The sequence below is a fragment of the Aedes aegypti genome, chromosome 3, assembly GCF_002204515.2.
Source record: "Aedes aegypti strain LVP_AGWG chromosome 3, AaegL5.0 Primary Assembly, whole genome shotgun sequence".
NCBI classification, from domain to species: Eukaryota; Metazoa; Arthropoda; class Insecta; order Diptera; family Culicidae; genus Aedes; species Aedes aegypti.
In genome coordinates, this window is record NC_035109.1 from 378,436,162 (window position 1) to 378,461,588 (window position 25,427).

The following is a 25,427-nucleotide window of genomic DNA, read 5'->3' on the forward strand; positions in this document are numbered from 1 at the left end:
TATTAGAACCCCTGGAATGCATGTTAATAGATCTAGAGGCCATTCAGATACCGCTAGAGTTTTTGGAACTGTGATATTCTCTTACTGATTATACATTTCTTGATTGTAAGTTTCTTAGAAAAATTTGTTCTTTGAAGTTTAATTAAATTTTAAAACTCAAGGATTAGGCATATGCAAAGAACTGAGCTCAAAGTAAGAGTGAACTGAACGTTTTTGGTAATTATTTTGAAAAACCATTTGTCAAACATTCAACAACAGATTCAGAATGTTAGTTATTGAAGTAGTTTAGTAAACGAGATGCAGGAACATGTTTTTACCTTCTTTTCATAACAATCAAACTTTAAGCGATTGCTTCTTTCCAGGAACCTGTTTAAATTCAAATTCACAAAAATTCATCCTGCATACCCAAACGTTTGGCTTCAAAGTCAGACCTAAACAATCACATCTTGGGTTTCTCATTACTCACGGTTGAAAGAAGCAAGGTATTATACTCAGAAAAATGACATTTCGCAGTGACGTCATTCCTATCGCAAACTCGAACGAGTGCAAAAGAAAGCAAGGCCTGCTCTCCTTTACTATCCTCGAGGCCTCATGCTTGACGATAGGAATGACGACACATGTTTTGATAGAAAATCGTTGTTTACACGTGGGAATGGCCTACCTTGTTGTGTCTACCGTATCATTACTGTTATGCTTCAAAAGCATCAACAAAATTTTGACAAACTTTTGATATATCCGGTTACTCCAGTGGCCACATTAACAATAGTTGAGTTTCTGAAGAAAATCTGTAACAAGTCGATAATCACCATGAACATCGTCGATTATTTGAAAATATCGAAAGGGTTGAAGGTTCCCTTGTGGAGATTCCAAAGAGCTACTCGAGGGAGTGGCTCGAAGGAAAGAACCAATCGAATAGAGTAAATTATCGATTTCTATTCTATTCTAAGCGCTTGCACAGCCAATATTGAAAAACATCCTGGAAATATCAGAACTTCTTGTGTGTATTTTCTTGTGAATATTAATATTTGCAACACATCGGTAATGTGATCCAAATATTAAAACGACTGATATCGAATCTTCCAATATCCAATATCCAATACAAATGTTTTTTCCGTAATGTTCGGTGGTATCGAAAAAGGTTTTTTTCATTCTGTGAATAGTACTAGCACAATCTCGTTTGGTTCACTAATTTCACTACGTTAGTTTATGAATTCTTGAACATCCGCTTAATTTTCAGACAAAACTTTTTTCTCCAGCCGATTTATCAACGAAAAAAACGTGACATTTTGCAAAAACCGCAAAAACACATCTGCACGCCACCAACGCTTGCTGCGATCCTCCAATAGAGTAAATCATCGATTTGCATGAAAATGGAGGAATCGAAGGCGCGTTTCACATAAGACGCCTAGGAGCCATCAGAATGCTCGCTCGGAGAAAAGGTTGATTGATGTACTAGGCGAACTGTAAGATCCCTAAAAGTATGGATGCGACCAAGAATGCATCAGCCAGTAGAGGAATGTCAATGCCGCTCAGGTTTGGAGCTTGTTTAGATAGGTTTATTATGTACTGTTATCCCCCAATCCAGTCAGAGCTGTATCAGAAGATGATAAACAGACTCTCATGATTTGTTGAGGATCATGTTTGTTACAAAGATCGATGAGTGTGAATAACCTCAATTTGCTCGGAATTCTATCCCTAGACAGGAAAGTGAGAAAAGTTCTGCAGCTCAAAGAGCTGGATGGAAACGTGGTGAGTGCTAGGCGTACTCAGAATGGATAGGTGTTCTTCGTAATCAGGAAGGATTTGTTTAAAACTGGGTATTCTTTGGGGATCCTTGGGACACCAATAAACACCTCATAGGAATTACACAAAAAACCTTTTGACAAATCGTAAGACTGCTTTGAAAGATAACTGTTTTTGGATTGAACTCGATTAAATAACAAGAGTTCTTCGGAGCATAAAATAAGACTTATTTTTAGCAAACAGCATTTCAATGAAAAAAATATGTTGATCCATTCAAACCTCATTCCTTTGTTTTCATCACAGACTCGTTCATCTCGCGATATTCAATCTCGTTTTGCCACCTACGCACCCACAAGCACCTAATTGGATATTTCTTACGCTCGTATAAATTCGCTAATGAAACTCTCTCTCTCCATGGAGAAGGAAGGAAGGCAGGTAGTATTGACTTACGCTTTCTTGGATCAGCTTCAGGGCGGCCGACGAATGGGGGTGTTCCGAGGTCATGATGAAGCGCAGCATGGTCTGACGGATCAATGGCTGGATGCTCGAATTCATGGTCGAAAAGTCCAGGATGATGGCCGAGCCGACGACAGTTGCCAGGAAGAGAAATACCTGCGTCCCGATGAACTGTCGGAGGAAAAAAATGTGGAAAATAGGGTAAGTGTACCAATAATGAATGCAATATGTCATCAATATGGATTTCAAAAAGTAGCTGATAGGATTGAGAATCTCTTCATGGTTTTTTTGAAATTAACAGGGACTTGATCAGAATCTAAAAAAAGCGTAAGTAATTAGTTGGCTACAAAGCTGACTAAAGTCGGTTAAGACGAAAGCAAACGAAGAAGGGTTTATTGAAGAAGAAAAACAAAAAGGGTTGTCAGGGTATTGAACTGAGAAATATCCTGAAGAGCACTCAACAAAAAAAAAACTGCCATTAGAACTACTTTGTGAATTATTTCAAAAGCGATGTTTTGCATGAAAGTAATCAATGACATACAAATTTGACTTATTGCGAGTCAATTTCCGCAAGTCAGTTTTTTTTTTTGCAAATAGACTTGCTGTCAAGTGCATTGAAAAGGCAAATGGGCAGCTATGAAAGTATATTTATCAAGCTGTGTTTCAACAGAAAAACCCAAAGTTTCAAAAACGTTGGTTTCAAATGACGAAAATAGTTGATGTGTATAAATCTATGAATGACGATTGCAGCTCCCCCACATGCCCCATCAAGTCGATCATTACGATAAACAAAAAAGTTAGGATCTCTTTTGAGTATGGATCCAGGTTTCAAATAAGTTTTAGTAATTCGTATAGTTTAGTAAGTTGTTTAGCAAATTGTTAAGATGGCATATGCGTGATGCAATGTTGCAAATTTTTTGTTTTTTTTTCGAAGAGTATTACTCGAATGTTCGTACCAAAACCTAATTATCATTGAACACAAATGGTTTAATGATTCCAGTGAACATTAGCCTTGAAATTCTAATGGCACAATAAAATTAATTTCTTTTTGTTCCAACTATTGCCATAATTGATATTTCTACCCTAGAGAATTCAGAAATGGCAAGTTAATAAAGCGAAATCGGTAATCATTTTCAATTTCGCTGCTCCTTTTCCGGATAGCAATCTCATCAGAATGCAGTTCTTTGAAAGACGAAACCCATCACAATATGGTTTGCGCTTGCCAATGGAAAAGTCTTTTCATGCGCACATAAAGTATTCATCGAAGCATTATTCGTGAAAACTAATTCAATTCACCTGTCTAGAGAGGGTAAAACCCCATTTTCATGAAGGCTGGCCACAAAAGGCTGACTTGCCTGCTTCTACTGCTGCTAGTGGCAGTTGGTGTTCTGTGAACGGGAACCGAGTGCAACGGCAGCGGCTGCTGCTCTTTAGAACCAGCCAGAAATTCAATTTGGTCCTTTCAATATCGGGAAAATCGAACGGAAATCGTTTCCTGCGCCCGGGGTCGGTCCTTGAAGAGGGTGGGATGGAGAAGGTAATCAACTGGGGCTAAAAATGAAAAATGCTCTCTAAAAAGGGGGGGGGGGGATAATATTTACTGCGAACGAGGTGAGGGAGGCCCAGGTCGAAGCTCGCCGTAAGCACGCCACCAAGGAAAAGTGCAGTCAAGGACGCCATTCAGTGGGATATTGCTTGTTTGCTGGAGAGGTGCAGGGTGGGTCGAATGATTTGAATTATTGCCGGTTTCGTATAAATATTGACATCCCAATTGTTTTTATCAATATTTGTAGTATATAAACTCAGCAAGCAATTCTTGCTTAAATGATGATGGAAATCAAATTTTCCCAATAAGTTGAAGTCAGAATTGAAATGCAGAATAGAGAATTGATGAAAATTTCAACAAAAGTAAACAAAATTTATTTAGAATTAATGCAAAAATGATAGGAAAAAAACAACAAATTAAAAATAAACAAGAACAAAAGTAAAACTTGACAACAAATGATGAAAACTTGATAGATCATAATAGATTAAATATAGACTAAAACATAGACTAAAAATCAATAAAAAACTGATGAAATTCACGAAAAATTTACAAAATATAGAAATAATTATATATTCTTTTTTTTTCAAAACTCAATAAAAAATCAATCAATTGAAACGAGCCTCACCCTAACCCGCAGTCCCACTTACTGATGTAAATGTGCAGTCATGGAGATTTTCATACAATCGAGCTCAATTTGAACTGTTTATTGCGGGACGCGACTCACTGGGGAACGCGGTAAACTCTCCAACCTGGAGCCTACAGGTCTGCAAAAGCAGCCGGGGCATGAGGTATCGTTATTCACCATTTTCATCATAATAATAATCATCATCGTCGTCGTCGCCGTCGTCATCCTCCTCCTCTTTGGAGAAGTGAGTTTTTCAGCGCGCTGTGAATGGCTAAAAGGTGCTCCCTGATCGGGAATCATCGATAGCGCACTTGGCGACTCGCGTTCTCGACTGCGGGCAAAAGTGGAAAACAGCTCTCACGCGCTCGAAATGAAAGAGAAATGGGTTAAGCCGTCGTCGTCGTCGGGGTTCTGATGTAGAGGGTATGCGATGCTTCGAATGATTCTTTCAAATAACGTTCGAAACGAAATCCTGCGAAATTTGACGGAATCCAACGAGCCAAAATTTATGTTTTCCCCCTTAAAAAACACTTGCAAAATCTGTAAATATTTCTTGGTGAGATTAACCTTATTAAAAATAGCCTAAGGTCAACTCTCTCTTACTCGATATTCCTTGATATTTCTTGATATCGAGTTAGAGAACCATAGTGAAAATTGGTTTTGATGACTAACTCGATGATCCCTTGAATCGCAATTGCTCTGGTTTTGTGTTCTATAACTTAGGGGGTATAACTCGATGGTTCCTTCAATAGTTGCCTGTAGTCAGAAATCATCTTTCGACATCCATAAACTAGAAAACATGAAACGTCTATAATGCTAACGAGGCAACCAGCATTCTTAGAAGGAATTGTTATTTGGCATCGACCTCTTCGCAATTTGACCCATGATTATTATTATTATTATTATTTGTTAAGGACACTTTACCATTTTAGTGGTCATCGTGTCAGCGTTAACTTATTTGTTTACTATACAGGTATTGGGATATTAAATTTCATTGTATATGTTGCTGTCTTTTAAAAACTGTAGAATTGCTGTTTCTCGTTGTGGGTTATACGATAAAATTTCGCATAGTGAGCCGGTGAGTCCACAGTTACATCGTTGATGAGCGTACAATCTGCAATCAGTCAGGATGTGTTGAACAGTAGTTCACGTCCCACAGCTGTTACACATTGGCGGAGACGACTTGTTGAACAGATACGAATGGGTGAGACGAGTATGTCCTATACGAAGTCGTGTCAAAGTGCGTTGTTCAGAGGCGCATTTGCGGTCTGGGTATTTTATGGGTGATCATTTTACTTGCCTTAGTTGTGATACACTTTGACGCCACTCGAGCTCCCATACAGACCAAATCTTACGCCTGATGTTCTTAATGAGGTCTTGGGCTGGTAATGCAATGTCAAGTTTTTGTTTGCAACGAGCTTGCTTGGCTAAGCTGTCAGCGCGCTCATTCCCTGCGATACCACAGTGACCTGGGATCCAACAGAACGTGATGCTTCGACTTCGGGAAACTTTTTCTATGGATTGAATCCACGGGTGTTTAGAATGACCGCTCTGTAGAGCGTCCAGACAACTAGCAGAGTCGGTGAAGATAATCGTGTTATGGTGCTCACTTGCTATAGTCGCAGCGGTCATGAGGGCGTGAGCTTCGGCTGAGAACACGCTGCAGGCTTCCGATAGCGCATAACTTTCTTCCTTGTCCTCCATGACTACACCTACTCCGGTGAAGTCAGCGTCTTTGGAGCCGTCTGTGAAGGTTTTTTTTGTGGTGTTGGTACTGGTTAGATATCAACTCTTGGAATGTGGGTATAACAATATTGCTGTTTGTACCCGCTTTGAACTTATTTCTAACATGGTTCTCGGTGTACGGGGAGTGTGCATACCATTCTCGGTCATAATTTCTCAGCGTGCTACATACATTTGGCATGCTGTAGCCTGTTGTTTGCCGTAGAAAATCCTTAGCTCTTAGCACTACAGGATAGTTGACTGCTGAGGGATTTTTCTCCAGAAGCCGCACCGCTAGTTGCGCTAGACGTTGTATTAATGCCAGACGAAATGGGAGCCATCCAGCTTCCGCCATAACAGAATTGATGCGGCTGGATACAAAGGCTCCCGAAGACTGGCGTACTACCTCGTTGTATGTTGGTCCAAGTATTCGCTCCATGTCATCAATATTGCGGTTTGTGAGACCTAGGCCGAAAAACAGTTTTGAGGTGATCAGAACTGCTCCTGCTTTCAGTAGCGTGAATCTGCTGCTTCTTTTCAGTCGGCATCCTAGAATTCTAAGAATGTTAATCCTTTTGCTGCAGCTGCTCTTGACGGATGCTAGGTGTTGCTTAAAGTTAAGATTTGAATCTAGCATAATTCTGAGTATTTTCATTTTTCGAACATGCGCTATAGATGCTCCGTTGATTTTAATAGCTCGGCCTCGCTTCCGATGACGCAGTCGGCAGCAGTGAAGAAGTTTGGATTTGGTTGGCGCGATCGAGAAGCCAGCACTATTGGCCCATTCAGTAACAGAACCAACAGTTTTATTCATTATTTGGCGTAACAATTGTCGATTTGACCCTTTCACTACAAGGATGACATCGTCAGCGTATAGCAGAATTTCAGCGTTTGGAGGTATTTTGGTGAAGATGGGCTGCATGGCTATCAGGAAGAGGGTGACCGACAAAATGGATCCCTGTGGCACTCCGTTTTCAGCCTTCCTTGAGCTTGATATATGTCCGTTGGCGGAGACTTGGAATGATCTGTCGACAAGGAAGCTGCAAAGCATATTTAACATTCGGCCGGAAATTTTCCATTCCTTTAGAGTGCGCAGAATTCCCGGCTTCCATGTTGTGTCGTAAGTTTTAGATATATCGAGGGCTACGATCTCGACATGTTCATCGTTTTCAAAGCCTAGAAGGGACTCGAGGTGAGCTAGATGGGACTCAACACCTTTACCTGGGCGGAAAGCATGTTGACGAGGGTCCAATTTCTTGTTTGTCTCGAGCTCGGTAGTGAGACGACGGTTTATCATCCTTTCGAAGACTTTGCCTAAGCAATTAAGCAGAGCTATCGGTCTGTAGCCGTCTGCCCTGCTGTGATCCGCGTCTGGTTTGGGAATAGGCACAACTGTTGCTAATTTCCACTGTTCTGGGAATGTTCCACTGTTCCATATTCGGTTGAACAGCTCCAACATGGCCGTTTTGGACGATATCGGTAGACGTTGCAGCATTGGATAGCCAATGTTATCTGCACCAGTTGATGAACCTCCTTTGCGATCAAGAGCCCATACTAATTCTTCTATAGTAAGGTCTGTGTTGTAGCGTTTGTAGAGGTGTGGTCGCTGGGACTTGTTGTATAAGTTGGAGTTTGATGCGTGTTTTCTTCTGAATTTTTCAGGGTAGCTGGAATTAGCTGATTTTGTTTCGTACTCTTCAGCCAGAGCTTCTTCCGTTGTTTGTGAAACCTTTAGGGAGGTTTAGTGCAAGTGTGTTTGAAGTCCGTTTACCTTGGAGTCTGTTTAGCTTATTCCATACCTCGCTAGCTGAACTCGTGGGGTTGATACTTTCTACGAAGTCTTCCCAGCATTTTTGTTTTGCTTCTTTAACAATCTTACGAGACGAAGCACGAGCGTCGTGAAATTGTTTCAAAGCCTCTTGTCTCTTAGGATCTTCGGGTCTAAGCCGCCGAAGGGCACGCAGTCGCTTGCGTCTTTGTTTCACGGCTATCTTGACGTCTTCGCTCCACCATGCAACCGATTTTCTCCCGCGTTTAGTTGAGCTTTTTGGAATAGAAGCTTCAGCTGCTGAGATGATTCTATTCGTGAACTCTTCGACTGTCAAAAAATTTCCTGGACGTAGAGTTTCGCTGGTGATTTCTTGGAATAGTTCCCAGTTAGCATTGCCGTAAATCCATTTCGATCGACTGTGCAATTCGCTTGAAGTGCTCAACAGATCAATTAAAATTGGCAGGTGATCGCTGTCTGAGGTATCCGTCTGTATTTTCCAGGCGAACTTAGCTGCCACCGATGTAGAACATATCGAGATATCGAGGGCTTGAGAGTTCCCGGTAACAGGATCTATTCGGGTTTGAGAGCCGTCGTTTAGGACAACCATGTCATTCTGGACCACCAATTCCAGAATTGCTTCACCTCTTTTTTTTTGCTTCAGTGATAGCTGTGCTTGTTGTGCTTCCCCAGGCAACATGATGTGCGTTCAGGTCTCCCAAGAGCATTACTGGTTTTGGAAGCTCTTCTAGAAGATCTTCTAGTAGGTTGATAGCGTTCTTGTCCTTTGGAGATTGATACACTGAGACAACGGTAATTTCCGTTGGAGCGAAGAGTTGAACCACAACAGCTTGGATACGGGTTTGTATTTGTATTCGTTGGAAGAGTGAGCCCCTCCTGACGGCCACACCTGCGCCTTGTCTTCCGTGTGTCGAACACGAGCTAAATAGGAATTCGTATTTGTCGCCCAGGAGTTTCACCGGTGCTCTTTGATGGTCTATATTCGTTTCTTGGAGAAAAACTAGTACTGATTGATGTTTCGCGATCAGCATCTGTAGCTCGCTGTAGTGTGACCTGAGACCACATATGTTCCATTGCATGGCAAATGAAGGTGAAACGGCTTGCTCTTCGCTGTTTGATGATATTGTAGCGTCGGAGGATTTTGAGTTAGATCGTGGGCTTCTTGGGTGTCGGTGGAGGATGTTTGGTGCGGCATCAGTTGTGAAAGTGTGGGTGTAGTTCGGCTCAACTGGATTTTGGGAGGAGGCGAGAAATGCAAGGCGCTCGTGGTAGGCGTCATTCCTGCCCCCCGAGCATCCACTTCCAGAACTGGAAGGGGGTAGGTTACTTCACGCTTTCCCTTCGCTCGTCGAAGTTCCCCGTGAAGATGGCTACGGAGAAAGGACTCGTTGTTCTTGTTTTCGGTGGTATTGCTTCTCCGCTGTGTGGTGGCTGTGTTTGTCCCTAGATTGGTGGGAGAGTTTGGAAGGATTGAATGGTTCACTGGTAAATAGCGTGAAGTGAAGATACTTGCCGATACAGTCGGCTTTTCCACGTCGACTGCCGCCAGAGGCTCATCGGAAAAATCCGGGACATCTCTGGTCAGGGTCGACGTGGTAAGCCTCGCACATGGCGATTCAAAAGAAGTAGAATTGGACGATGGTTTACAGTTCAGGTTGTTGTTGTACTGGTCGTAAGCAGCAGAGTTAGAAACAATGTTGTAAGGTAAAGCTGAACTTTTTCGCTTGATAGCAGCCGAGCTGAAAGTTTGGCGGTCGACGGGTTGGAGGTAGACGTCCCGGATCGCCTCTCTTGCCAGACTCGCTTCCTCTTCTGGAAGTGAAGGGAGTACTACACCTTCCCCAACCGCTCGCAGTGTTGATTGTTGTAATCTAGCGTATTTTCCGATCGATTTCCAGAATCATGTTCCGTTGGTTTGTAGCTGGGGTCCATTCTTGCGTCTTGATATGATTTCCGTTCTTCTGTGTTCGTGTCCGTTTTAGTTGCCAGGTCAGGGTCGGAGTATGGGGAGATGGTTTTGTAGGTTTCTCCGGTCATCAGGTTTCCGTGTTGGTGGTGTTGTTGCTTGTACATGGATGGTTCGATACACGTTTGCCCCGGTTGCCGCGGGAGTCTGTCGGAGAAATTTCGAATACACGTTTACCACTTCGGCTCCTGGTTCGAATGCCATCATCGGTTCCATTGTCTTCAGCAGACGGTGATACAAATGTTTTGTCTCTTCTCGACTGGTGCTCTGTCTTACGGCTTGTTCCAGATACCCGGGTGGGTGCAACAGATGAATTTGGAGGTAATGATTATGGTTTTGTGAACGTTGATTGTGGTTCTTGAGGGGCTGACTTGAGAATTGCTATCTCTTTGGCTAGATCAGCAACCTGTTTTTGAAGAGTTGCAATCAGTTGGTCCTTCTTAGCAACTTCCTGTTTGAGCTGGTTCTGGATCATACGAGCGATGGTTTCTCTTCTATTTCCTTCACTGTAGAGACGTCTTGCTTCGCCAAACGAAATTCCGCGATTTTTAGGTGAATGATCTTATCCTCTTCCTTGTATTTAGAGCATTCCCGAGACATGATGGGATGTTCTTCATTGCAGTGAAAGCAGTTTGGTGTGTTTGCACACTGCTCGCCTTCTGTTACATGGAGAGGTTGCGAGCACCGTAAGCAGATACCTGGTTGTTGGTAAGATTTTCGTGCATGGCCGTACGATCCACAGTTGAAACAAAGTAGTGGCGATGGGTAGTAGGTTCTTACTGGAATTTGTAAGAGTCCAAAGTACACATACTCTGGGAGTTCTGTACCGTGAAATGACAGGATTAGCAGGGGAGTGTTTTGTAGCTTGCCGTTTACTCGTTTTTTGATACGACGCACCGTGTGTACCTCCTGGGGGATAAGGTGTTTCTCGATCATTTTCTCGTCGGTGTTTATGGAGTCCGGTTCATACACAATACCCTGTACGGTGTTCAATGTCGGGTGTGGGACAATTTCGATTGGCGTGCCGTCGATCAGTTCCGTCAACTTTTGGAGCTTATTGATGATGGTTTTCGAGTTAGTGCGAAGGAGATATCGTGAGCCACGTCCTTCACGGGTGGTTTTTACACTTCTGGCTTCCTTTGCTCCTATTGCTAGTTCGACTGATGTGCCAATGGTAAATGGTTCAGGAAGGCGAGGATCAGCAGTTACGTTTTCCGGCACTTTGCAACGTAAAACTAGAACCATGGTTTGGCCCATCTCATCATTACTTTGCATCCATCCCGGTGTTCTTCCGCAGCGTTGGGAGCCAATTGGATCGTCTGGTACCCCCGCCATCAGGGCGGGGGGTTTACCGGTCATTTGACTGGACGAGGGTAGCACTAATTCGGATCCACTTCTTCATTCGTTTCCCGCGACAAAATTTCGTACGACCGAATTGAATTCGTTGTTGGCGTCAACTCGAACTCGGGGCTTGCGGTACAATAAAGTCTATCAGCGCGACCACGGAACGGAGGTGTATCTTTGAAGTCAAAAAGTGATGAAAATTAACAGTCGTTAGTCGCGACACCTAGCGATAGAAGGCACACATTTTACACAGTAAATTGATATGGAATTATACAACATATTAGTCAACCTAGTATAAATAAGAATGTATCAATCGAAAGGTGCAAAGAATTATTTGAAAAAGTCGTTGCAATTTTCCAAATTGTTTATTCCTTTAAAAATCTCTACTTGTTACACGTTACACGGACTACAAAAACAAAACTAAATTTGACTTCTTTTCAGTTAAATCGTGGATAACTTAGATTTGAATAAACTGGCATATAGCTCTCAGTAGGTAGTTTTCGCTTGGCAATGGACCAATGCACGGGTTCACTATTTGACGTTTGAGTGGTGCTGTGTTGTGCCTATGATAACAGATGAATTTAATAAACTCGTGCATTGGTCCATATCTAAAATGGCCAACTCAGTATTTTCTATCCAGAGTTAGCGTTTGAAGTCTCCATAGTGGGTTAAAACAACTTAAAATTAGATAAACTTCAAAAACCAAAATTTGTATAATTTCACACATTCACAACATTTATCGCTGAGTCGACGTGTCTCTCTCCGTTTGTTAAGAAAATTGCTGTTGCGAGAGAGGCAAAACAACCCAACTGGATGTAAAAACTAAACGCGTTTCACTCAGATTTGGGTTTCAAGAACTTATTTTTGGGGTTTCATGATTCCCGTGATTATGATTATGTAAGAGGTCCAGGTGAGAGGGGGAAAAGTGTGAGATTACTTACGTGCGTCATAATTAATTTCAGATTTTTATACAAAACATCTTACCATCTGCTCGTCATAATAATCTATGGAAAAGTGAACACACGCATCTCATGTGAAAACTTCCCAGCTACAACTTTGCCGAAGACCACATTTCTATGGGACGTAAGGATAATTTGTTATTATTGATAACAAAGTCTAAATCATGCTGAGATGATCATTCAATTACATTCAGAGCAACACTGCTTTTTTGCTGTAGAACATAGTAGCCCGGGGTACTTTGATCTATTCTTCCCGCCAGGAGCACCACTGTTGCCTGCCGAACAGTTGGCGAAGCACGCTACATGCAAACCAACTTTATGATGATGAATAACAATTTATCCTGACGTCCAATCAAAGAGTGGTCTTCGGCAAAGTTGTAGCTAGGAGGATTTCACATAAGAAGAATTTGTTCACTTTTCCATAAAATATTATGACGAAGAGATAGAGAGCTGAACACAAAAGATTGGCGTTTTCCATAGTAATCTCCATACAAACTTCAAATGGCGTGTGCACAGCCAAATTTCTTCCGAATCACCTTAAACTTTGGGAGGATGCTATTTACTATAATAAAAATCGTTTAAGCATAGGGGAGCAAACATTTCAAATTTTGCATCACTCTAATGAAAAAGTATCATAATATTTCATTAATTAAACATAACGTCATCAGCTCCTACTTGATAAAGAATCGAACGGTACAAAACGATATATCGTGCGGATGCTTATCCAAGGGGCAGGTGACCAACACGGCCTCTTCGTTTGTCGGCAATACGTAAAAATCCGTGGTACAAACGAGCCAAGCGATATATATATTAAAATAAATCTCACATGTGAACGCAAAGCTCATTCCGTAATAAGACGCTGCTTGAAGACAATAATGACGTCACCATCTCGTTCATAGCAAGCTAACCTAATATTTCGTTTCATCCTTGGTTATTGTTGGATCAGATTCGGTTCGATTCCGTAGCGGTTTCTGCACTCGTGTAAATACATGTTATATGTCACTAATACTACTCAACAGTTGTAATGGAAAACATAAACAACGATCAGCTCTCCCCGGCAAATTCAAAAGGGGATAATATTATAAATATAAATATTATTTTCCACTACAACTCTGCGTTTATGTTCGTGACACCACTCGGGGAGACCTCAATTGTTGACGTTGTTGAGCTGGTATAAGTATACCAACAACAGGGAACAGTTCGATTCCAATAATCCGTACCAGTGAAATTAAATTGAAAATTTGGGCTTCGAAGCCGAGGCTGAAGATCGTGTAAATATACTGCTTCGCGACTAAAAATGGATGAACCAACGTGCGAAGTTAGAATTTCGACCAACTTCGTCGCGTCGCGAGTCATTTCGCTATAGTGCGCATCTATGCGCTCCGCCGTGTGCATCATGCGCACTATTGAGAATCGAGTTGCGACGCGGCGAAGTTGGTCAAAAATCAAACTTCGCACCTTGGAAAATTCCTCCAGGTTTTTGGAATTGCTCCCATGTCACATGGACATCGAACATAAGTCTTGCTTTTTCTATAGCTTTAATGTTATTTGGGTAGGCTCAAGTGTTACAGCTCATACAAAAATTATATTTTTGTCGTGTAAAAAGTGTTACGGAAGAAGGGGGAAAATGTCGAAAATTGACAATTAGCGTTACGTTATAAATGGACGCTGCCCATTAACCATTTCACCCTTGGAAGAAAGCGCGCATATCTGAGAAACGTCCTTTCTTCCATGATTTTTGCCACGTTTACTGCAAGTTTAAAATCCCGCTGTTCCTAAGAAGTTTTTTTTCCAAGACAGTGTCAAGAAAGATTGACACCGCTAGCTGTCACTAATGAGTTCAACGAAAAATCGAAGGCACGGGTCCTAACAAGGATTCGTAAAGGTATCACTTGTAGAAAAATAGTACTGAAAAGTATACATCTAAGATTTAAGAATAAATTAACCGCAGAACTGATTCAACATCCAGGTTAACAATTGTTTTGGAATACACGAACACTATCAGACAAATTTAAAACAAAGTTCTTTTTCAATTTAACATCCATTCAAGTTTGAAACAAATGTGTCGTATAGTTTTAAATTTGTTTCAAACATGGGCTTGGAAAATTGAACTGCAACTGAGCATTGCCAATGCGTTGTTTTAGTCAAACTGGCCATATAATATGGAACAGCATTGCAATCAGCCTTAGTGACGCTTAAATGAAAAATATAGTCTGATAAAATAAACCATAATACGCGGAATCGACTGTGACAATAATGACGCAACATTTATACCAGATGATTTGACATTTTATCACACGATTGAAATGAAATAGGTGAAGGCCAAAATAAAATTATTTGAATTTTCGAACACGAATGTCATCACATTTCATAAGGTTCATTTGCTCGAAGTTACCCTTCCGTTCCGTGGTCTCAGGTTTTCATGAAACTTTTTCCACAGGCAGGGCTCATGGAGAAATGAATAAAAAAAATTGAGAAAAATTCAGGGTAGCCTATTTTTCCGGAAAACTCAGGTGGAATTTTTTTGTTTTCCCTTGACACTACTTACTTTGAAAAATCATAACTCAAGAACAAAGCATCTTAGAAACAAAGTTTTGATATGAAAATTTAAGCAAATTTTCTCAAAAATCCAAAAAAAAATGGAGTGGAAAAAGTTTTCCACAAAATTTTCCACCGTTGGGAAAATTCGTAAAGAAAAGCCGGAAAAACTATGCCCGAACTCGTGGAAAATTTTCAAAAAAATATTTTCGAGAAGGTAATTTTATAAGCTTTAATCACTGAAATTTTTGGAATGCACTTTTTTTCGTTTCTGAGTTATGGCCAATTTTGTGAAAAATGTCCAGATGTGCCATATAAGACTTTTCTTTGAAAAATCATAACTCAAAAACGAAACATTGTAGAAACAAAGTTTTATATGAAAGTTTAAGCAAATTTTCTCAGAAATCCAAAAAAAATTATGAACTGGAAAAAGTTTTCCACAAAATTTTCCACCGTTAGGAAAATTCATAAAGAAAAGCTGGAAAATCTATGCCCGAACTCGTGGAAAATTTTTGATAAAATATTTTTGAGAAGGAAACTTTATAAACTTCAATTCTGGTAACTTTAAGGATGTACTTTTTTTTGTTCCTGAGTTATGGTCAATTTTGTAAAAAATGCAAGGATTTGCCATACATGCCTTTTCGTTTAAAAATCATGACTCAAGACTCATCATGACTTGTCGAACCGGTAATGGAGCACTTCACGCAAATTTTCATCTTTTCCGTAATCCACCGAACTCCATTCTAATGAAGCTTACTGATGAAGCCTTGGCTAATCGATCGTAGATTTGTCCTTACTGATTTGTGGCCGTCCAGTCCGAAGGGGTTACAGCATAAAGAATTGTATTCGTAATATTGAACTTTGTCCATTTCAACAGCTTCGGGAAAACTTTTTTCACTTTCCAAAAATTAATAACGAGGAATATACAGCTGATAGACAACACTTGCACTTTCTCACTGCTCTTTGTTAGTTTTTGGTAAACTTATGATTCTCAAGCCATTTCAACGCTTTAAACTTGAATTGGTAAATACCTATTTGTCATATTGTCTACCCATTTATTTAACTGTCAATTTTGTAGTTACCTAACAGGAAAAATTTGCCTACATTCTGTTTGAAGAAAACTTTGTTTCGTTCTTAAGAAATTTTGTTTATGAACTTATAAATTTGTAAATATATGGTTCAAACAGCTCATCCTAGCAATATTTGATCATGTTTTAGGAACGAAAAATGAGCGTATTGAAAAATATTGTAGGATTGGATCTTATTGATCCCTCTTTTCAAATATACTTTGTTTGAAAGCTGGAATAGCTAATCGAGATTTCATTATTTCTCGAAGACTTATTCAAACAGACTCAAGTCAGAAAAGTTAATAAACTAACTTTATCAATCCTATGTGTTTCGCAGACGAAATTCTACATGTTCCGCTCTAAACCAACTCGATTTTTCACTTTTAGAACGATTAATTTCTGAATTTACAAAACGACGAAAGTAAGATTCTCCACTTTCGCAACCTAACCGCTACTTTCACCGCTCCGTTGTATGGGAGACAAAGTGACTTAACCACGACTCAAAACAAAACACTACTTGAGTCGATTTTACACTGGTACAAAAACGTCGTAAGTAACTGATTGAAACGGCTTATCATTTTGTCATACATTTTTTGTGGGAAGTGATAGGAACTACTTTGAGTTTTAACGCGAGCTGATTGCATGCAAAATTTAAGCGATGTACACGGTAAAAAAAAAAATAAAAAGGGGATTCATTTTAAAACAGTTTTAGAAGAAAGGTTGTGATTCTTCGTAATTAATTTTCTCAAAACCGTATGAGAGTTACTTACGTCGATTTGAAAAAGTAATCGAGATTTGTTTTCATAAACAGTAAAAAATGTCCTGGGAAACTGATTCCATTTCAAAAATTTCATATTTTTGAGATAATTTGAATCCGGTTCGACAAATCATGATGAGTCTTGAGTCATGATTTTTAAACGAAAAGGCATGTATGGCAAATCTTTGCATTTTTTACAAAATTGACCATAGATCAGGAACCAAAGAAAAGTACATCCTAAAAGTTACCAGAATTGAAGTTTATAAAGTTTGTTTCTTAAAAATATTTTATTAAAAAATTTCCACGAGTTCGGGCATAGTTTTTCCGGCTTTTCTTTATGAATTTCCCCAACGGTGGAAAATTTTGTGGAAAATTTTTTCCACTTCATATTTTTTTTTGAATTTCTGAGAAAATTTGCTTAAATTTTCATATAAAAACTTTGTTTCTACGATGCTTCGTTCTTGAGTTATGATTTTTCAAGGTAAGTAGTGTCAGGGGAAAACAAAAAATTTCCACCTGAGTTTTCCGGAAAAATAGGCGAGCCTGAATTTTTCTCAATTTTTTTTATTCATGTATCCATGAGCCCTGCCTGTGGAAAAAGTTTCATGAAAATTTGAGACCCTGCGGCCCAATTTGTACGATAATAAAAAAAAATCCCCAGTAGCTTCTGTAAAAGTTAGCAAGCCAAGCAATCTGCACAAGAATCGCGATGGATATTTGTGATTGAATCACTGAAATTTTTTGTATAGAATTGTGTAGGAAATTTAAATTAATTTTTCGTAGATATTTCTTTTAAAAAATCTATATAGAGAATCACATTGGAAAATGATCAAACCATTCATTATTTATCCAGAGCTAATCTCAAAATTCTAATAAATCTAGAACGTTTTCAGCTATTTTTCAAAAGTGATTGACACTTACAACAAAAAAAATGAACAACTGATGGCATTTCCAGTTATTATCCCACTGTCCCATTTGGCTTAATTTATAACATAACTATATTACTAAGCATATCTTTCCATGACAATGTTGAATAATTTCACCTATTCAGTTCTGACACAATTTTAGAATTTTTGTCAGTCCTCCAACAGGCTCACTTAGATTGAATTCCTTTTTAAAGTCATAATATTTCACCAGTAATTGATAAATAATTTAAGATTTTTTCTGGTTGTCCCAATTAACCTGAATATTCTGATAGAAGTCATTGATGATTCAGAAAGCTTTCCAGAGTTTCTATATTCCATTCGGAAATCTAAACCAACGCCAAGGAGCCAAAAATGGGATCAATTAAGTAAATGGATTGAATGTGCTACTTTTCTCCGATAGCCGTTTTTCCGAATGTCATTTCCCTGAATGCTAGTTCTCCGAATGACCCGCTTCCTTGAAAACTAATTCGGTTCAAACATTTGCATGAGTAGCATGCAATGAAAGAGTGGTGAACTGGAAAAAAGTTAAGCAAACAAAAGAAGAAGACACTTGAACATAGTTTGTAGTTATGACAATTATGAGTACCAACAATATGGAAATGGTTTATTCCAGGAAACGACATTCAGGAACCTACTGTAACAGCCTGGCTCATCGGGAATCGACCGACAGCTTGCTCACCTGTGGACGGACATGGAATCACGATAACTGCTCATTGGGAGAGTTTGATCATTTGAATCGAACAACTAACCAATTAACTTAGCGGAAGTGTAACTAAAACGCATTTATACTGACCAAAACTAATTTGGTCAAAATATTGTATGAAGCTTTACAATTCGCAAAATGCTACTGGGACATTTGTTTATTTTTCCCTTATAGTTTTTCAGTATGAATTTTCCCGCTTGCTATGATTGCGGGTGTGCCGTTGTCACGGTAACCTGCTCACGTGGCTGCGACGATGAGTTCAGCGTCGGGTACCTGCTGTACCCTAGTAAAAATATTTCCGTTGCTTGTAATGTTCGCAATATTCTCCGGGCCAGATTTCGAGCTGATGGGATTAAACAGTGCAATTTTAAGTACCGTAATCCGGGGTATCATTGATCAGCGGGGTAATATTGATCGGAATGACTCATCTCGTAATGAGTTGGTATCATCATTTATTGATGAAACATTTATAAAGCATGAATGTTGATTCTCTTTCTTATATTAATGAGCCATTAAAAATTAGGATTTTTGCAAAAATTGCGTTAGCTTTATGTGTAAATCTTTCAAGTTTGCGAAACAATGATTTAAATGGTTAAGGATGACATTACCGAAGATTCATGTCTTACATAAGTTCTGCAAGCGATATGAGCAAAGAAAATGCGGTTCCCACTAAAAATGGCATCGCCAAAAACGATTCCGCTGTCAAAACTTTTATAAGTATGTTCAATTAGGCAACATTAAAGAATTACTGATACGAATGTAGAATTCCCTTAGGGAATTGCCTACCCTTAGGCGTATTCCACTGTTCGAGGTTCAAAATAACTCAAAAAGTAAATGAGATATAAGCGTTTGGACATCATATTCGGCTTCAGGGGCCATGATTTAAGTTAGTAACGACATTTTCAATATTACCGAATGTTGTTTACATGGATGATCAATGTTACCCCATATCACATAAAACATTTTTGTAAATATGTTTAAATCTTTCAAAAAACAAAATACAGTATATAGTTACAAGTTATTGGTGGCAGAACTTGTTTTAAAAATATAAAACTCAGAACATTTGCATTTTTGAATTAAATATTTAAGAAATATCCTAAAAATTGATCTATGTTACCCCGGATTACGGTAGATGAAAAACCGAATTTGGTACTATACCATTTAATTCCACTAGAGTTAGTATCCGTTGAAAGATACGCGAATTTCGACCTCAACTGTAAGGCCGCCTTCAATGTCGTGTACTAGCTCGAAGATTTATTATCAGTACAATCTTGCTGACTAATAGCTTGTACGTTGGATTCGATATTCGAATGTCCACTGTTCTAATCTTTAATAAAATAGGCAGAGCTACACGTGAACACGTCTTTATTGGGTGAGAACGTCGGCAAAAGAAACAGAATTTTATTTGAAAATTTCTTAGCCTACTACGTTTGAATTCAAGCTATATCTAGTTAGGTTGCTAATGGCTACGTGATCGGTTGCACGCTCAACACCTCTGCTCAACCGAACAACCCCAGCTTGTTCCGCAACATTTCGAACGGACCCCGTGCCAATGCTTTGGTGTAGATGTCCGCAACTTGCTCGGATGTCGGTTTGTATATGATTCTGAAAACACCTTCCTGGATTTTCTCTCGGATAAAGTTGTATCGGATGTCGATGTGCTTCATTCGCTTATGGTCCCTCGGTTCCTCAGCTATGCGGATACAGGACCGGTTATCCTCGAACAACGGTATCGGATGATGGAAAACAACTCCAAGCTCTTCAAGTAGATTCTTGAGCCAAATAGCGTCGCATGCAGCTTGGCTCAAAGAGATGTACTCGGCCTCCGTTGATGAAAGCGATACAGTTGTTTGCTTTCGGGTCATTCACGAGACAGTGGCATCATAAACTTGTAATACATTGCCGGATATCGACCGACGATCATCTTGGTCGTTGCCCCAGTCAGCATCAGCGTATCCAACTAGCGGTTGACCTCGATGGAACACTAAGCCCAGGGTGACGGTCCCCTTCAGATACCGCAATATACGCTTTAGATGGCACCAGTGAACATCGGTTGGTGCAGATTGGAATTTGCTGAAGAAATTTACTGCAGCACTGATGTCCGGTCGCGAAGCCAGTGCCAGGTACGTCAAACAGCCGATGAGTTCCCTGTACGGCTTCTTCGTCACTACATCTCCTTTTTTTTCTACTCTCCAATTTCAGATTTAATCCCCACGGAGTCGCTACCGGTTTGCAGTCGGACATGCCGAACCTTTGCAGCAGGTCGGCAATATACTTTGGCTGACTAATCTTCATTGTACCTCCGCTCAAACCTCGATCCACTTTCAAGCCTAGGAAGAGTTTCAACTCCCCCATATCGGACATCTCAAACTGGTTGGATAACTGTTGTTTGATCCTGTCCACCAGCTCCAATCAGTCCGAGACAATGATGATATCGTCGACGTACAGCAATAAGTAGACGACGAATCCGTTTCACCGCAAATGGTAGAGGCAGGTATCTACATTGGACCGCTTGAATCCTAGCTGCGTCACGAACGAATGGAATTGGTCATTCCAGCTCCTTGAGGCTTGCTTAAGGCCATACAATGCTTTCTTGAGACGGCACACAAGATTTGGGTTGACATTCTGGAGACCCTCTGGTTGTCGCATGTATATTTCCTCCTTCAGTATGCCATTGAGGAAGGCGGTGCGTACAGCCATCTGGTGAATATGATACTTCTTCTTGTGTGCTACCGCCAGAAGTGTTCTGACAGTGGCTACCGGCGCGTACGTTTCGTCGAAATCGAACCCTTTCCGTTGCGAATAGCCTTTCGCAACTAACCGCGCTTTGTAGCGATCCACGCTACCGGAATCGTCTCGCTTCACCTTAAACACCCACTTGCGATCCACAAGGTGTTTTCCTGCCGGTTTCGGTACGAGTTCCCATGTCTCGTTCTTGCGTAGTGACTCGAGCTCACTATTGATGGCAGATTTCCAGTGGCTCCAGTCATCTCGCTTCCTCAGGCCATCGATGGTTGACGGTAGGTCCTCTACGAACACCTCCGCATTCAATGCGAAAGCCATCTCCACGTCGCCTGTCGCTTGGGAATCAGCAGAACCTGCGAAACATTCACTGCCAGTATTTGCTTCAAAGCCAGTAATAAAATCAAGAAACTTACCGGGGATTCTGCGCTCCCGTCCGCTTTGCCTCGTGGACACATCTGCAGGGGAGTTTCCACTATTTGATTGCGAAGGGAGCGCACCGGTTGGTTCCTCGTACCCCTCATCATCAGCGGATTCGCTTCCTCCAAGCGATTCAATTTCGCTCGGTTTCGCTGCTTCAGGTCCAACATCCACTTTCACAACAGGTTCATCATCGTCGTCGGAGTCGTATACCACCTTCACTGGTTCGGTACGCTTCATCTTTCTGTTTTCGTCAAAAACGATATCACGGGATGTAAAAATCGTTTTCTTCCTAGGATCCTAAATCCTGTAGCCGTTGGTGGTGTATCCAACCATTACATTTTTCTCGCTCCTCGGGTCCAATTTACCACGCTTCTCTTTGGGCATCCATGTGAAAGCAGTTGAACCGAACACTCGCATCTTGTCTACATTCGGTTTTCTGCCGTACCACATTTCATACGGAGTTTTTCTCTCTTCCAGAGCAGACGTCGGACTTCTATTCAGGATGTAAGCGGCGGTAAGGACAGCTCCACTCCACATCGCTCTTGGCAAACCAGCATCTTGCAGCATGGAACGAGATTTATCCAGCAACGTGCGATTTAATAGTTCCGCTACCCCGTTCTGCTGCGGAGTGTACGGAACGGTTGTCTCCATACGGATGCCTTCAGTCTTGTGGTTATCCGATTTGCAGTCGTCTTGAATACGACGTCGCATACGGGCGATTCTGTTCTGAAGAAACGGTGAATATGATCTTAGACGACTGCCACTCTTCACGTAGCCTGACTTCTTCTGGCTGCACAGTTCATCCCCGAAAACTTCTGACTGTATTTTCTCATACCAAGCTACTCTAGCATCTTCCATGTCGCGTACAGTTATCGTCAATCGCTTAGATTCTTCGTTTTTCGGTAATACTAACAGCTTATTCACACCATTGTAATGATGATCTAAGTCCGCCGTCGGAGACTAGTTCAGTAGAGTTGAATTAGCATCGGCGAAAGGTCGGCGAGGCACCTCTGAACCAGAAGTTTCTTTCCAGTGGAATCGCAGGACTGACTTCGGCATCTGCCCGGATAGTATCGGTTCGGAAGATCTTCCACCGCCTGAGAAATCTTCAATGTGAACTAGTCTGTACTTTTATGCGACTTAATTTATAACAACAAAGTTGATTTGACAGCTGTTACGAATTGATCCGACTTACTTTGTACGAGTATACTGGACGAAACAAAATGTACATACATATGAACTCATAAAATAGCGTTTTATGCGAGGAAACTCATCTATCAAGAGATATCATCCACCATGTAGTGCGGGTGTGATGAAATTTGTGTAAATAAACGACTTTGTTCGTAAACTGTTATGCGACTTCTGGTTGTTTGGGCTCATTCTTCTTTTTACCGTCAGACTGTGAACATGGTCGGCGAGTAAAGTCTCTACACGCTAAGCCTGCTCAACGCAGCGCATGTGTTAAAACTACACAGAATGAGGCAACCAATGCAGGACTCTCTGGCTGAGTGAAAATTCTGTGTAAGTCGCACTCATGCTGTGTGTAGCCGATGGCCAACACATTGGCTGTGCGGGGATCGATGGAAATGGAACTGTCAATCTCTCCCGCGCGGCAGCAAACAGTTGGCCGTTGGTAAGATTGGGAGTTTTCTGTGATTTTTTCAGGCGAAAAGCCGGAAGATGGTCGCAAATGTGGAAGTTTTTTCCCCATTTGCATCCGCTTCGGCTATTCAAACGAAAAAATCTTTGAAAACTTGAAAACTTGAAAATTTGAAATTTTTTTTAATGTTTTCAGAAGCTAAACAAAAATGGAAGCGAATTCCGCATTCCAAGCGTTCCTCCTCTGTGCGCATTTCACTCATTCGGTTTGTTTACCACCGTTTGCTCAAAACTGTGTACAGCCCCCTTTGCACAGAATCTGTGTTGCATGAAGAGAGGCTGATTTTGTGTACTCGGCACTCATTTATGAGCGTGACAAGTTTAGCGTGTAGTGTCTTTCGCATTCGCGAATGAAACAACACGCATTTCGGAGCCGCCGCGACTAAAGCCGCTTGTTGAAGCGTCATCGCCACCGTAAACCTCATCAAGCGGGGAGGATTTCAATTAGTGCGCCGTCAAAATATGTCCGTGTTACTATTTAGAATTCAACAATTTAGTCGCCTATTCTCAGGGCCAACAAATGTGTAGTAAAGAGTGATTTGTGTAATATTTCCTAATATACTTGCTATAAGGCTCCCCCAAATCTACGCGACTTTGTACGGCGACAGCAACAAATAATCGTCACGATTTCGTTGCTGTGTCGCTGCAAGCACTTTTCTATGGAACCATCTTGACTGACACGACGCTAATCGCAGCAAAATCGCGTCACTGTGGCTAAGAAGCGTTCATCAAACAGCGCATGCAGCGAAACACCAGCGAAATCGCCACGATTGTTTGTCGCTATCACCGTAAAAAGTCGCTTAGATCTGGGGGAGCCTATAATCTCTTAATTCATCTCGTAGCATCATACAATATCTGATTAGTAATGATATTGTCAATACGACAATTTGATAATGTTTCCGAGGACGCTGCTGCAGTGCTGCCGGAATGCAATATATTTTCTATTTCTATAAGGAATGATTCAAATATTACGTAACTAGGTCTTACGGCAATATACTGGGTGTCAATTGAAAATCTAAAATTTTGAGACCGTCACGGAATTATGTTTTTGAACGTTATTAACCCAGCCATTTATCGATAGATTTGTACAGGTCGAGTCTAGTACACGACACTGAAGACGGCCTTACAGTTGAGGTCGAAAAACGCGTATCTGTCAAAGGATCAGGCGTTGCAGAATTCGCTCTCATTTGAGAATGAAGCACGATCAAAGCAAGCAAAGAAAAACATCCCATCTGTTGCGGTCCACGATCGTCATTGTATCGCAAGGTGTAACAAGTCTGATAAATGGAAGCAGCGAGCGAGAGCCCCAACGAGAGAGCGATGATAAAATCCATTTTTCTCGCTTGTTTACCGTTGGGGATAGGTGTTTTTCTTTACTGGCACGATAAACAATCCACGAACTTCCAATAACAACAGTGTCCCCCAGGCTTGGAGCATGTTTAGAGGGGTTTTATCATGCACTACTATCCCCCCAATCTGATCAAACTTGTAGCAGTATACGATAAACAGTCTCTCATAATGTGCAGCATGTTATGATAGTTACAGAGAGCGATACGTGAGCGATTCTCTCAATTTTCTCAGGATTCAATCCCTGCAAAGGATACAAACTCTAGTGGAATTAAATGGTATAGTACTAAATTCGGTTTTTTCATCTACTGATAGATTTTCGATATTTTCTTACCAATCGATCGGAAATTTATACAACATTTTAATCAAACGGAGAAAACTATTGATTTATGACGATAAACTATAGAAAATTGGGTGTTACGTGACCTTTTCCATGAATAATTGACAATACGGCAAATTTAAATTTATGGTAGCGATGACAAAATCGATGACTGGGCCACTTCTCCGTACGGAGAGCTTCTCACTGTTCTTAAATGCACAAACCATTACATTCTAAATATAACTACAGGAAGGTTGTAATTATGACAATTGACTAAAATGTAAATGCAGCAAATCACATGGCATAGTTAACGTCATGCGGTCGTGTCTTGTACACAACTCCCACTGATTTTTTTAACGTTCTCCGAAGACGCGGAAGCTCGAGGTAGTGAGCTATGCGGCGACATTTCCCAGTAAATCCAAGCTGCCACCGAAGATACCTTGAAAGAATGTACTCCCAAAGCGCTAGAGGTAATGTACGGCTAAATCCTGTTCCTGGCTCAGATAGTATATAGATAGTATATAGGTTCCAAGCCGTATTTGTATTGATACGTACTAATGTACAAGATTTTATGAAATTGAGTCCATCAAGAAATGAAGAAATCTCTCAAGTATTCTCTATCAATTTCTGTGATCTGTGCTAACGCAAGAACAACACGACATTCACGAAACGCGACGCGAGACAAGACATAACACTTATAGTTCTCTAACAATCGTCAAAAAGTTTTAAAATTACCTTTCTGTCGACCGTTTTCGGGCGCGATGTAGCCCATCTACGGGACAATGTCCGACTGACT

At 40.8% G+C, this 25,427-nt stretch overlaps 1 protein-coding gene across 1 annotated transcript in view; it reads right to left on the minus strand.

Moving 5' to 3' along the window:
* LOC5567476 (tetraspanin-2A) overlaps positions 1-25,427 on the minus strand; it is a 213,543-nt gene that overhangs the window by 34,912 nt on the left and 153,204 nt on the right. The window contains exon 3 of the mRNA XM_001657431.2: positions 2,194-2,370. Within this exon, the coding sequence (XP_001657481.2) occupies positions 2,194-2,370 (177 nt within the window). The remainder of the gene's footprint in view (positions 1-2,193; positions 2,371-25,427) is intronic.